The sequence below is a fragment of the Rana temporaria genome, chromosome 1 (genome assembly GCF_905171775.1).
Source record: "Rana temporaria chromosome 1, aRanTem1.1, whole genome shotgun sequence".
Taxonomy (NCBI): domain Eukaryota; kingdom Metazoa; phylum Chordata; class Amphibia; order Anura; family Ranidae; genus Rana; species Rana temporaria.
The window spans coordinates 371483977-371499326 of record NC_053489.1 but is presented as its reverse complement, the minus strand read 5'-3'; the positions used below and the strand labels follow the sequence as shown (position 1 = coordinate 371499326).

Below are 15350 nucleotides of genomic sequence, written 5' to 3'. Positions count from 1 at the left end.
TCAGTCAGTTAGAGAGAGAGATAGAGAGAGACACAGTGGGCCGGATTCAGATACATTGGAGCATATGGGGGCGTAGTGTATTTTATTTACACTACGCCTGCCCAGCGCAGAGAGGCATGGACTGTATTCAGAAAGATATTACTCACCAAGATGCGCCAGCGTAACTAATTTTCGACGGCATAAGGCGGTGTAAGGCAGTGTAAGTGGGCGTCACCCCATGCAAATGATGGTCCGACCATGTCGCAGAGAGATACGTTGGGCGTATTTTAAACGGTGCATGCGCTGTGACGACGATGGATTGTCTGACCCCATCTGCGCATGCGCACAACTGCGCTCGGCGTAACCCCTAAGATACGCCGGCCCACTGCCTACGCCCAGTGCATAAATACGCCCAGAAATGCACCCGTCAAGTGCAAAAGTACCCAAGCATTTTTTATTACTGCTAGGACTTTTGCATTTTGTTGGAGGCATGTCTGCACCAGGTGCTAAGAGAAAGAGGAAGCTGAATTTCTCCCCTGCTGAGAAGGCTGTAATTATAGAGGGCCTGGATAAATATGGCGCTTGCCTCTATGGGGCACAGGCTGGCACTACCAGCAAGGTGGAGAGGGATCGTATTGTCCTGGAAATAACAACCCAGGTGAATGCCCTTGGCGTTACGGCTCAGAGCACCAGGGATATCAGTAAAAAATGTAATGATCTGTGGCGTCTTGTCAAGGAGAAGCTGGGAAAGATGCGTAGACATGCCAGTGGCACAGGAGGAGGACCAGCCACCAACCTGACCCTCACTGCCGATGAGATCATCATTGCCAGGTGCCTGGATAGGGATCTGGTGGAGGGCCTGGATGGCTTTGATACTGTCGAACAGCCCTTGAAGACAGGTAAGTGTGTTTTATCTTCTCTCTAGTGTGTATCGTGTGGGGGGGCAAGGGAACATGTGACAAGTGTGTGGGTCCACCAACATGTGAATGTTTTGTGTCATCCTCAGATGTCCAGGAGGTAGCTGGACCGTCGTCGGCTGCTGGGCGACCGACCCCATGCCTGGCCGAGAGTGACCCCTCCTCACCTGTTGAGGAAGTGGAAGAGGAGCAGGTCACTCTGGAGGACAGGTTTTATATAGTGGAGGAGACCCCCAGACCTGTTCCCTCCCCAACCTCCTCCCCCATCAGGGATAGCCCCTCAAGGGCCACCTCCCCCATCAGGGATAGCCTCTCAAGGGCCACCTCCCCCATCAGGGATAGCCCCTCAAGGGCCACCCTCCCCATCAGGGATAGCCCCTCAAGGGCCACACGATCCAGCCTGCCCCAAGCCTCCTCTGCCCCAAGGAAGGCGACCCGGAAAACCAGGGGTGTCCCTGAGGAATTGGAGGAGAATTTGGCGAGGGACCAGGCCCGCCAAACCCACCACATGTCAGCATTAGTGGGGGACCTGCACAAGGTGGCAGAGAGCCTGGCCTCCTCGGCTCAGACTCAGGCTGCCTGTGCACTCTCTGTGCAGCAGGCCCTCACCCAGCAGGAGGGACATAATGTAGAATTCAATTCTAGCCTGCAGGACGTGAGTGCCAATTGCACTGGCATTCTGACATGTATGGGGGATCTTCAGGCCACCACATCAGGCCTAGTGACGGAGGTGCGGAGCCTGGCAGAGGCAGTCCAGGCCAATACGGCTGCCATGCAGGTGGAGGGGAGGAGCCTGGCAGCTGCTGTACATGAGAAGGGGAGGCAGGCACGGCGCCACCAGCGCAATAACACCACCCGCCAGCTGCGGATGCAGGCGGTGACAAACACCTACCTCCACCGCATTGCCCTGGCATTGGAGGGCAGCCAGGGACAGACCGGGGGATGTCCCTCCACCAGATAACCCCCCCCACATGAGGCTCCCCCCAGGCGACTGCGGACCAAGAGCCTAGGCACTAGGCGCAGCCCACGCCAGGGCAGATGATTTTTTTTGTTGTTTTTCTGTTCGGCTCAAATGTTGAGTTTTTTATTTTATTTTGTATACTCAGGTGATGAGTTTTGTTCTTATTTGCACTCAGGTTATGAGTTTTTTTTAGTTATAACCCCTGCACACGGTCAGTAGTGCAGGCTACAGTGTGACTGGTGTGTGAATGTGCGGGGTGACACTCCTGTCAGTAAGGGGTGTCACCCTGGCTCGTTGGGGAGATTTTATCCCCACGGCCGTGTGAATGGTGTATGAATGTACAGCGACATACTTGGAGCCTTGGCGTGGCGTTGCTGCTCCCAAGTCCTGAATGGTGGACTTGGGCTAATCCAATTTGATGAGGATGTGGGGTGTGTGTGCTAGGGACCACAGTGGTGTGCATGCATGCATTCTCCTTGTGCCATGATGAATGTGTGTGTTTAACGTGCAAAGAAGCCTACCACGGGGCATCTCCTGACTGCTCTTCCCTCAGCAGAAGGGGTACCCTCGGGCAGGGGGGGACTGTGTGGTTGGGGGTTCAGGTCATCACGTAGGTCAATCTCCAGGCCCTTTCTCATGGCGTAGTTGTGTAGAATGCAACATGCACCGATGATCTGGCACACAAAGTTTGGGGAATACAACAGGGTCCCCCCGGACTTATCCAGGCATCGGAAACGGGACTTCAGGAGGCCAAAGGTGCGTTCCACCACTGCACGGGTACATGTGTGTGCATCATTGTATCTTCTCTCTCCTGGGGTTTGGGGATTCCGGAATGGAGTCATGAGATGGGGTCCAAGTGCATATGCAGAGTCACCTGGAAGGGAAAAGACAGGAGGATGTTAGTCGTGCATGTGCCCCTCGTGATGTCTGCATCATGGGGGCGGACAGTCATGCCTGACACCCATGTCACTCACCAACCAGCCAGCTGTCCCCGTACACATTCTGTTCAAATTCTGTTGGGATGGTGCTTTGACGGTATATGTAGCTGTCATGGTTGGACCCTGGGTGTTTGGCACGGACGTGCCATATAAGGCATTGGGCATCAGCTATCACCTGTACCTTGATGGAATGCCAATGCTTACGATTGCAGTATATGTGCTCTGTGTCACGGGGGGGCTGTAGTGCCACATGTGTGCAATCAATGGCCCCCACAGTGCGTGGGAATCCTGCAATTCGGAAGAAATCCGCCATTGCCTTCTGCCGCAGATGCTCCTGGGTGGGTCTGATGAAGTGGTGGGACATGCGTTTGAGGATTGCGGGGACAACCTGGTGCACGCATCTACTCATGATGGATTGTGACATCCCAGCCACTACTCCACTTGTTCTTTGAAAAGATCCACTGGCAAGGAAATGGAGTGTTGCTGGTACCTTGACCAGGTGGCTGCACTGCATGTACGCGGTGATGTCATCATGCAGGGCTCTGGCTAATTGCAGGATGGCATCAGGACTGAATATGAAGATGCGATACACCTCCAATTCCCCCATGCCAAAGACGTCTATGCGCGTTCGGTATATCGTCTCCCGTGCCATCCTACGTGCCCATAGACGCAGTAGTGCTATTACCACGGCTGCCCCTGGCATGTTGGCATACAGATGTGTTGTCCTGCAAGTGTGGTTGCTCAGCTCGTCTGAAATGGTGCTGCTGTAGCTGCTCTCCAGCTGACTTGAGCAAGTCTGGTGAAAAGTTACCCCTGCTTTATGAGGGGTAACTTTACGCCAGATATTCCACTTATGCGCACCGTGCGTAGCCTGCGCCGGCCAAACGTACATTTCTGAATCGGCGGATCTCCCTCATTTGCATATTTGAATACGAAAACAATGGGAGCGGAAGATGCGCCCAGCGTAAATATGCGCCTACGATACGCCGGCGTAAAAAAGTTGCGTCGGTCGGAGGAAGCCTATTTTACGGCGTATCTAGTTTTCTGGGTACGGCGCATTGATACGACGGCACAAATTTACACTTACGCCGCGCATCTCGAGATACGCCGGCATAAGTGCTATCTGAATCCGGCCCAGTGTCTTTTCTACCAGATAGATAGATAGAGCAGGCAGGCTAGTCAGTTTAGTTAAATTTACAGTGTGTAGAGGATATATATACATCCTAGGAGTTGTACATATATTTATACACTGTATAGATTAGCTAGATCAGCTATTCCTATTGTTAGGCAGTAGATTGTGCTAGCTGCAGTGCTCTAACGTGTTGTATTGTCTGTATTGTTTACACCTAAACATAGTACTCAGTGTTAGTGGACGTGTGCTATTTAATTGCACATACACGTAGTTGCTGTTACTGCACGTGTGCTATTTATTTGCACATAAATGCAGTTGCTGTTACTGCACGTGGGCTATTTAATTGCACATAAACGCAGTTGCTGTTGCTGCACGTGGGCTATTTAATTGCACATAAACGCAGTCGCTCTTACTGCACGTGTGCTGTTTTTTTGCCCATAAACGCAGTTGCTCTTACTGCACGTGTGCTGTTTTTTTGCCCATAAACGCAGTCGCTCTTACTGCACGTGGGCTATTTAATTGCACATAAACGCAGTTGCTCTTACTGCACGTGTGCTGTTTTTTGCCCATAAACGCAGTCGCTCTTACTGCACGTGTGCTGTTTTTTTGCCCATAAACGCAGTCGCTCTTACTGCACGTGGGCTATTTTATTGCACATAAATGCTGTCGCTCCTACTGCACGTGTGTGCTGTTTTTTTGCCCATAAACGCAGTCGCTCTTACTGCACGTGTGCTGTTTTTTTGCCCATAAACACAGTCGCTCTTACTGCACATGGGCTATTTAATTGCCCATAAACGCAGTCGCTCTCACTGCACGTTTGCTGTGTTTTTGCCCATAAACGCAGTCGCTCTTGCTGCACGTGTGCTGTTTTTTTGCACGTAAACACAGTCGCTCTTACTGCACGTTTGCTGTTTTTTTGCCCATAAACGCATTAGCTGTTACTGCACGTGTGCCATTTTTTTTGCACATAAACGCAGTTGCTGTTACTGCACGTGGGCTATTTAATTGCACATAAACACAGTTTCTGTTACTGCCTTTGGGCTATTTAATTGCACATAAACGCAGTCGCTCTTACTGCACGTGTGCTGTTTTTTTGCCCATAAACGCAGTTGCTCTTACTGCACGTGTGCTGTTTTTTTGCCCATAAACGCAGTCGCTCTTACTGCACGTGGGCTATTTAATTGCACATAAACGCAGTTGCTCTTACTGCACGTGTGCTGTTTTTTGCCCATAAACGCAGTCGCTCTTACTGCACGTGTGCTGTTTTTTTGCCCATAAACGCAGTCGCTCTTACTGCACGTGGGCTATTTTATTGCACATAAATGCTGTCGCTCCTACTGCACGTGTGTGCTGTTTTTTTGCCCATAAACGCAGTCGCTCTTACTGCACGTGTGCTGTTTTTTTGCCCATAAACACAGTCGCTCTTACTGCACATGGGCTATTTAATTGCCCATAAACGCAGTCGCTCTCACTGCACGTTTGCTGTGTTTTTGCCCATAAACGCAGTCGCTCTTGCTGCACGTGTGCTGTTTTTTTGCACGTAAACACAGTCGCTCTTACTGCACGTTTGCTGTTTTTTTGCCCATAAACGCATTAGCTGTTACTGCACGTGTGCCATTTTTTTTGCACATAAACGCAGTTGCTGTTACTGCACGTGGGCTATTTAATTGCACATAAACACAGTTTCTGTTACTGCCTTTGGGCTATTTAATTGCACATAAACGCAGTCGCTCTTACTGCACGTTTGCTGTGTTTTTGCCCATAAACGCAGTTGCTCTTACTGCACGTGTGCTTTCTTTTGCCCATAAACGCAATCGCTCTTACTGCACGTTTTCTGTGTTTTTGCCCATAAACGCAGTCGCTCTTACTGCACGTTTGCTGTGTTTTTGCCCATGAACGCAGTTGCTCTTACTGCACGTGTGCTGTTTTTTTGCCCATAAACGCAGTCGCTCTTACTGCACGTTTGCTGTGTTTTTGCCCATAAACGCAGTCGCTCTTACTGCACGTGTGCTGTTTATTTTTGATTTTGTCCTGTGCAGGCCATTAAAATGACTGGAAGGACAACAAAGAGAGGCAGAGAGTCACGAGGGCAAGCAGGCTCTGCATCTAGAGGCAACGCTGGTGGTGGACACGGTGCATCCTCTTCAGGACGTGGCCGTCTGACACTCTCGTTCTTCTTTTCGGGAGCTGGCCGTGTTGAGCCTTATAATGCTGAGAAATTAGTAGAGTGGATGACCAAGCCGTCCTCATCCTCCTCATTCTCTCTCACCCAGGCTGAGCTTAGTTTGTCTGGCAAAGCAGCTGCCAAGGCGTCCTCTGCACAATGGCATCACACAATCCTTCCCTAGTCCCACCATGTCCTCCTCAGGAGTCCCCCGAACAGTTTCAACACAGTGTTGGGTACATGCTACATGAAGATGCGCAGCGTTTTGAAGGCTCCGATGACGGAACACAGATAGAGGAAGGCATTGATGTGAGCCCAGAAAGAGCGGGTGCCCGAGAGGGACAGCAATCTGGCAGTCATGTTCCCCCAGCTGCAGCATACTGCCAGGTTTTCGACAGTGATGAGGAGGGAGGGGATGATGAGGTCACTGACTCTACATGGGTGCCTGATAGGAGAGGAGGAAGAGGCACAGGCACATCTCCAAAGAGGCAGGATGCCCTCTAGGGGCCAGCTTAAGGGCAGCACACCAACTGCATTACATCGCAGAGCTACGCCTGTGCAGGGCGCTGCTGTGTCTCAACGGTACTGCAAAAGTTCGTGTGGGCCTTTTTTGAGACATGTGCATCAGATCGCACCGTTGCTATTTGCAACATATGTCTCAAGTGTATCTCGCGTGGCCAAAACATCAACCGCTTGGGCACCACATGCTTGACCAGACATATGTCGACCTGCCATGCAGTTCGTTGGCAAGCATACCTGAAAGACCCACACCAAAGAACAAAGCGGACCTCCCCTTGCCCCTCATCAGCTGGGAGCTCCAACCCCACTAGACCCTCAGTCCTCTCTGAAGCCTGCACTGATAGGACTGAAGGTGTAGAAATAGGTGTGTCACAACCTAGTAGTACATGCGGGAAATCTACTGATGGTAGCAGACAAATTTCCATGCCCCAGCTGCTGCAGCGCCGAAAGAAGTACTCTCCCAGCCATCCACATGCCCAGCGGTTGAATGCTAGCTTAGCGAAATTGCTAGAACTTCAACTGCTACCTTTTCAGTTGGTAGATTCTGCCCCCTTCCGTGAGTTTGTGGAATGTGCGGTACCTCAGTGGCAAGTACCCAAACGCCACTTTTTCTGCTCTCTACCGGCATGTGGAAGGCAATGTCCATGCCTCGCTGGACAGGGCGGTCAGTGGTAAGGTGCATCTTACCGCTGACTCATGGTCCAGCAGGCATGGACAGGGACATTACCTCTCTTTCACGGCGCATTGGGTGACTCTGCCGGCAGCTGGGAAGGACGCAGGGCAAGGTACAGTAGTGTTGGAGGTTGTTCCGCCACCACGCCTCCAAAACACTACTACTGGTTGTGACACACCTCTCTCCTCCACCCCCTCCTCTTCTTCCTCTGTGGCCTCTTCCTGTGCTGATGTTTCCTCTGAACCAGCCATGCTCCATAGGCGTACGAGGGGCTATGCAGGAATGCAGGCCAAGAGATGCCATGCGGTGCTAGAGCTGGTGTGCTTGGGAGACAGGAGCCACACTGGGGCAGAGGTTCTGTCAGCTCTGCAGGGGCAGGCTCAGAGGTGGTTGACGCCATGCCAGCTTAAGCCAGGAATGGTGGTTAGCGACAATGGCACCAACCTCCTCTCTGCCCTGCGACAGGGAAAACTGACCCATGTGCCCTGTTTTGCTCATGTTCTGAATTTGGTGGTGCAGCGGTTCTTGGGCTGGTACCCGGGCTTACAGGATGTCCTGAAGCAGGCCAGGAAAGTCTGTGTGCATTTCCGAAGGTCATACAATGCCACTGCTAGGCTGACAGACCTCCAAAGGGAATACAACCTACCCAAGAACCGCCTAATCTGTGACATGCCCACCAGATGGAACTCTACGTTGGCCATGCTGTAGCGGCTGCACACGCAGCAGAGGGCCATAAATGAGTACCTGTGCCAATATGGCAGCAGAACTGGGTCAGGGGAGCTTGGTTTTTTTTCCCCACGCCAGTGGGCCTTGATCAGGGATGCATGCACTGTCCTGTCACCATTTGAGGAGGCCACGAGGATGGTGAGCAGTGACAGTGCATGCATCAGTAAGACTGTCCCTCTTATTCACCTGTTGGAGCACACGCTATGTGGAATAATGGACAGGGCCCTTGAGGCAGAACAGAGGGAGGAAGAGGAGGACTTCCTTACCTCTCAAGGCCCCCTTTATCCAGACAGTGGTCCTGCATGCCCGCCTAGCACACAGGAAGAGGACGAGGAGGACGAGGAGGAGGATGATTGTATCAGCAGCATGGAGGTGGAGCCTAGCACTCAGCAGCAGCAGTCTTCAAGGGATCACTTACAGTCCCAAGGAACCCGTGGACTTTTACGTGGCTGAGATGAGGTGGCTGCGGATCCTGTCATCCTCAGTGACCCAAAGGACTGTGCCCCGAATGCCTCAGCAAACCTACGCTGCATGGCCTCCCTGATCCTGCAAAGCCTGCGTAAGGATCCTCGTGTTCGTGGTATCAAGGAGAGGGATCATTACTGGCTGGCAACTCTCCGTGATCCACGTTACAAGAGTAAGGTTGCGGAGCTTATCTTGCCATCGCAGAGGGAGCAGAAGATGAAACATCTTCGGGAGGCCTTGCAGAAGGGTCTGTGCAACGCGTTCCCAGAACCTGGGGGATTACCAAATCCTGTTCCTGGACAATGTATTGCTGAGGCTTCGGTGAGTCACAGAAGGAGCGGTGGAGAAGGTGGCCGTCTGACCCATGCGTTCAGACAATTTTTTAGTCCGCAGCCCCAAGGTATGACCGGTTCCAGCAACCATCGCCAGCGTTTGGTTTACAGGGGGGTAGATTCACGTACCTTTTACGGCGGCGTATCTCCAGATACGCCGCCGTAATTTGAAATCCGCGCCCACGTATCGTTACGCCGATTCTCAAAGGCAGATACGCTAAAAAAATAGGCTTCCTCCGCCGACGTAACTTGAATGCGGCGGCGTAGAATTGTGTGCAATATTACGTTGGCCGCTAGGGGCGCTTCCGTTGTTTTCGGCGTAGAATATGCAAATTACCTAGATACGCAGATTCACAAACGTACGTGCGCCCGGCGTTAGTTTTTTACGTCGTTTGCGTAAAGGCTTTTTATGTGTAAGGTTGCTCCTGCTATTAGGAGGCGCAGCCAGTGTTAAGTATGGACGTCGTTCCCGTTTCGAAATTTGAATTATTTACGTAATTTGCGTAAGTCTTTCGCGAATAGGGCTGGACGTAATTTACGTTCACGTCGAAGCCAATACGTCGTTGCGCTGTACTTGGAAGCAATGCACACTGGGATATGTACACGGACGGCGCATGCGCTGGTGGAGGCTGGAGGCTTTGTGACCGATCACAGGGTGCGCCTCTCCACTGACTCTGTCGATCGACTGACCTTCATAAAAATGAATCAGGCTTGGATCAACACCAGCTACCAAGCACCTGATGCTGATGTAACTGAATCATTTTTTGGAAATGACAGATCCCTTGAAGACTGCCTATGCTGATGCTGAGTGACTGTCCTTTTATGCTGCTGACTGAATATCCTTTTCCTCCTCACTGATCTTGCTGATAGCTAGTAATTTTTTTTCTGGGCTCCGCCACCAGTGCCTAAGGCCCAATTTTTATGCCCCTGTTTAACAGGGGCGTCTAATAACAATTTTTGATGCAATACTTTGCATGTGGCTCTTTGCTGTGCTCCAATTACAGTATCTGTGAGGGGTTGCAGTGTTGTGTTGTGCCTAAGGCCCAATTTTTATGCCCCTGTTTAACAGGGGCGTCTAATAACAATTTTTGATGCAATACTTTGCATGTGGCTCTTTGCTGCGCTCCAATTACAGTATCTGTGAGGGGTTGCAGTGCTGTGACACCGCCACCAGTGCCTAAGGCCCAATTTTTCTGCCCCTGTTCTAGTACTTTTCTTTGTTTGATTCTTTTCTAATTTGAGTTCATTCTAGCTTTCTCCTACGTTATCATAGTGTCATGTTTATTTTCCTGTACTAAATACTCATCATTGTCAATAAAAACACCACAAATCTAGATTTGTTCTTTTAGGCGGCATTGATATAATAAGAAGCCACACATTGTTGAGTATCCAAAAATATTTATTGTATCACACTTAAAATGTGTCATTTTAATTTTTTCAAAAAATATCTTAATAGAAATTCTTTATTTTTTATTTTTTTTGTCAAGAAATATATTTTTGCTTTTAAATACTTGTCTACATCTATATTTATTTTTAATTTTTATATTTTTTTATTTTATTTTTTTAAACCCTCCCCAGCACATCAATGAGATTCTTGAGGTTTTGGTCCACCTTTCGGTTTTTCTTTATAATCTTCTTTAACGCAAGGGTTGTTTCCTCTATTTCTGCCCTGTAGGACATGATCTCCCCAATTAGGACATGGGCACTGTAGGTGTCTAATCGGCCCCCAACAGCTCGAACACCTCCTGAAATTTGGAAAAAAACATGTATTACAATTATGCAGGCCTACATGTATTACCTGAAGCTGTGCTGTATGACACTGACCTGATGTGGTGGCATTTTGCACTTCCTGCACATCGGGCGAGGGTGGGGCTTGGCTCTGTGTGGGGTTGGTCGGCTCCACTGCTGCAGCTTGATTGCGGCCTATGAGATTGTAAAAAAAGGGATACATGAATAAAAAAGATTAGAGGCCTGAAAGAGGAATATTAATCATTCTTTTTAAAAAGTGTGGTACAATTGTCTGTTTTTACAATCCTTCTAAGCTTAACACATGATTTTATCCATTACCAAAGCTGCTGCATTTCTCTATCTTTGGCCAAGTTTCCTACATGGAAAAACAACAAGTATACACTGGATCACCTCTGTGTGATACCCTAACTAGGTTGTTCTTGTGACCAACACTCAGTGCCGATCCTGACCTCCCTGGGGCCCGAAGCAAAATGACATGGCACATTAAAAATGAGAAGCTGGGGGCGCTGACGACAGTGACATGTCACATTAAAGAAAGTTGAAAAGTGGGGGGGAGGGGGTGTTCTGCTGTCGGAAATGACATCTTACATTAAATTGAGAAGCAAGGGGTGCTGACTTCTTGCCTCTTCTCCCATGCAGCCAGCGAGTTGAGAAGCGTGGTGAGGGGGCGAAAATGACTTCTTACCAGGCGGGGCCTCTAGTTATTTGGGGGGCCCTTCGCAGCTTTGCGGGGCCCTAAGCGGCTTGCATAGTGAGCCTATAGGGCGGATCTGCCATGCCAACCATTGTGCTACTGAGTCCATATGTGTAATCAACTGCTGTGCTAAGCATACTCTCCTTTTACTGTATATTGACTTGGATTATTTAAATCTAGTCAATAACACATCTACATTAAATAAAAAATTGGTCTCACATAAAATGATCATAAATAGAATGAACAACCGATTATTATGCCCACAAACTTGAACTGTATATATACACAACCTGAAAGAAAAAGCACATGCCGCAAAATAAAAAAAAGAAATAATCAGAGTACACATTAAAATTACTTACGTCTTCTGAAGACTCTTCCAATTCTCTCCAGCTGCTCCGGCTCTCTTCTTTTGAGGTCTGACCACCTCTTCCTCAACTGCTCCCTTGACCTCTGCACCTTGAATTTCTGATGGAGAGTCCTCTGCACACTCTCTATTATATTGGCCTAGACCTTCTTGGGGTTCTTGTAAGGCCCTTTCTCACAATCGTAGTCCTCCTTTTTAAGAATGGCAACCATCTCCACCATCTCATCGAAGGTCATGTTGGTGGCTTTGTACCTCCTCCTGCTCTTGGTGTGTGCCTGGCCTCTCCTTACTTGAGGTTGCAGCTTCCTGTCTCTCCTGAGTCTCCTCCATCATGTCTTCAGTGAAGTGCATTGACCGACCGAAAAGGGGCGTGGCAATTACTATCATGATCGTCATGGGCGGGGATACGTGCGGAGCTTCTTGCATGCGCAGTGTATAAAGGGCTATTGCGTGAGTGAGAACGTCGGTAGTAAATGTCGGGAAAACGATCGTGCAGTACGACGATACGAAACTTGATTTTTGGACTTTATGATCAGTGGATGAGTTTGTGGGTTAGATATGGGGAGAAAACTAAGGCTTGACTGACATTAGTTTTTTTTTATACATTTTGACTTGCAGAAATAATGGAGGCCTTCAGAGAACAGGAGTTCTTCACAGAATTTGTTCAAAGGGGGCCCTGGATGGCAACCTTTTTTCTAGAATTTTTCTTTCCCAAAAAAATTATTTATTCAGCCAAGATCTGGCATTGTACTGGCCCCCCCCACCCCTAAAATAATCGACATATTGTTGCCACACAGCACGTGCGCTTTGGGGGGCCAAGCCTGTATGGCCACAGGCTCACGGGCCACCACTGGAACATCAATGGCCTCATCACCAGGCACAAGTGTCATGTAGTTTGTTGAGGGTCTCTTTAGGAAATTGTGCAATATGCAGCAGCAAAGTATGACATGGTTCAGATTCTACTTAACAAACCTAGAGTCCTTGTCTTGTTTGCACCGCCTGTATACTGCTGTTCAAAGTATATAGGGCCAAAGGGTCTTGTCAGGGCCGATCCTCCCTATAGGGTCACTATGCAAGCCGCTTAGGGCCCAGCAAAGCTGCAAAGGGCCCCCCAAATTACTAGAGGCCCCCGCCTGGTGAGAAGTCATTTTCGCCCCCTCACCCCGCTTCTAAACTCGCTGGCTGAGTCATTTCCGACAGCAGAACACTCCCTCCCCCCGCTTCTCAACTTTCTTTAATGTGACATGTCACTGTCGTCAGCGCCCCCCCCGATTCTCATTTTTAATGTGCCATGTGCAGCGTCCCACTCAGGACATGTGGGAACTGCAAAAGTATTACTTCTTTGTCATTGCTATATTGCATGTCATTTTGCATTGTATACCTGTGGTATCCCTGTTCATAGGCTGGTCAGGTGTGCTTCTTACTTCCCACCACAAGATGGGGATAGCACCACTCTGGGAAATCTATCCCAGCTCAGGCTTATCTGTGGTCAGTTGTTCAGTACAGGAAGCAGTGTGCAGAGGGAAAGGGGAATGTGAAGGTGAGAGAAGGTCAGTCCAGAGAAGGGACACATTTAAACTGCTAAAATCAAAGGATAAAAGCCACTAATCGGCAGCAAAGACCTTTGAGTATAAAGGTGAAGGATTTATTAGCCTCCGGCAACCTCACCCATGTCACTGGATTCTAAAGGGACCAGACACAAGTAAGCATTATACTGAACCACAGCCTGAGTCCAGGCCTACTAAAGCCTATTAGCAGTGGATCAGCAGAATTCCTCTATTTATCCAGAGACTGTATTTTAACTGGATGTTTGTACTGCAACCAAAACCAGACACAGTAAAAGTTTGTGAGTTGTATTCTACCACTGTCTACCTCATTCTTCAACATTGCTACTACAACTGGTTGTACCACCATTAACGGTACTGGCGTCACGACAAATATCATCAAGGGACCCAGCCGCCACAAGCACTCTAAACACCCCTGTCATCACGGGCACCTCAACCACCATCTTGGCTGGCGTTTCCCTATCGCAGAGCGTGCCCCGGAGGATTTCGTGCTATCTTCCCTTTCACTGTGCGACCGGCCCAGGGAGGCTTTCTGCTAACCGTGAGTAAACCGATGAACTGTATTATTGCTGTCTCTCATCGGCCCACCGTGCACCTCACGTGTTCCCCTGCGGTTCTGGCTCGTCGCATAAAAAAATTGGCGTCACGAACAGGATTATTACCCCTGCGCCCTATCTAAAAGACTGTTGCATCAGAATAAGCCCCTTTGCTTTATTGAGAGACTGTTTACTTATTGCATGCTGTGTGGGGCCACAGAACTGTTTAAACTGTTTAAAAGTTGCATGGAAGCGTTATCCCAGTTATCAGCATAAAAATCGCAGCATCCAAAGTGAGAAAATCAGACATTTGTGTGTTAACAAAACTGCATGCAGTATTTGAATTGACTATTTCCATTCACTTAAAATGGCTGCCAGAGACCTTCTTGTCCAAAAATTCCTACGCCATCACTGTGGATAGGTTAGTGACACCCCCTGAAGAGCGGGAAAGTTTGGTGCCACCCATTCATGCAAAATCGCCTGACCTTTGCTGTGTCAATCCTGGGAGGAAAGTGTGACAAACGCACGCCCCAGAAGTCGCGAGACTTCGCATGTGAGCAAAAGGAGAGAAAATAATCGCATTGCTTGCCGTCCGAGCAGTAATCGCAACCTGTCAGTTGCCTCTACTAACTATAAGGAGCACTGATAGCTGGAACTCTGCCAGAGACCCAAAATCAACATCGCTGCAGCATTGCATTCAGCTGGCATTAAATTCTTAAAGGGCCATACACCCGCAAGACAGCGGTTGCCCATAGCAACACCGCACAAAAAGTGTCTAAAAACGCATTTGACTTACCTAACTAGAACTCACCTGCTGTTACCATGTCTGTGCAAGGAGATGACGTGCAGCCCGACCTCAGAGGACCCCCTGCATCAGCCGCAGTCGGTCCCAATGCAATACCAACCGCTGCAGCACCAAGTTTAATGCCTTTAACCATGCCTTATTATTTTGGGGCCCCCTGGTTCCCACGATATTCTGGGGAAATTCATACTTTAAGGGACTTTAAAGAAAAAATTCTGGCTATGTTCAGATTGTACCCTGTATCCTCAGAGCAACAGATGGAGATTCTTCTTGCACAATTGGAAGGAGCTGCGCTCAGAGAAGTGAAATCTTGGCCGAGCTCAGAGAGAAAGACCATGGAGCAGATTTTTCAACGTCTCTACACCACCTTTGAACCCAGTACCGTGTCAGAGGTCAAGATGAGGTTCTTCAGCAAGAGACAGCAATCTGGTGAGTCACTCAGAGACTTTGCATTATCTTTGCAGGAAGCCCTTAGAGCTGTTGTCCAAGTAGACCCCCGTGAGGCAGAAAATCAGGACAAAACCCTGAAAGAACAATTTATTGAAGGCGTCCATACAGACAATCTAAAGAGCCAACTAAGAATGTTAGCCGCCCAACATCCAAGCGCTACCTTCTTAGATTTTAAAGAACTAGCTATCAGCATCCTGGGAAAAAGCCCACCAACAGAACCTGTTAGATCTGTTGACGTGCCTGTATCACAGCTGGTTACCCCTGTAAAGTCTTTACCTATAGTCAGTCAGGCAACCCAAGCTCCAGTTCCTGACGCAGTTGCTGCCTTGACTGAGCAAGTCTGTTTTCTGACTAAAAGTCTGGAGAAAGTCCACCAAAAATTGG

The 15350-nt window shown here is 49.1% G+C and overlaps 1 protein-coding gene across 1 annotated transcript in view; it reads left to right on the top strand.

Annotated features, from left to right (window-relative positions):
• LOC120928557 overlaps window positions 1–15350 on the top strand; it is a gene marked incomplete at its 3' end in the record, with an annotated part of 97431 nt that overhangs the window by 33666 nt on the left and 48415 nt on the right. The window contains exon 5 of the mRNA XM_040339631.1: window positions 447–878. Within this exon, the coding sequence (XP_040195565.1) occupies window positions 447–878 (432 nt within the window). The remainder of the gene's footprint in view (window positions 1–446; window positions 879–15350) is intronic.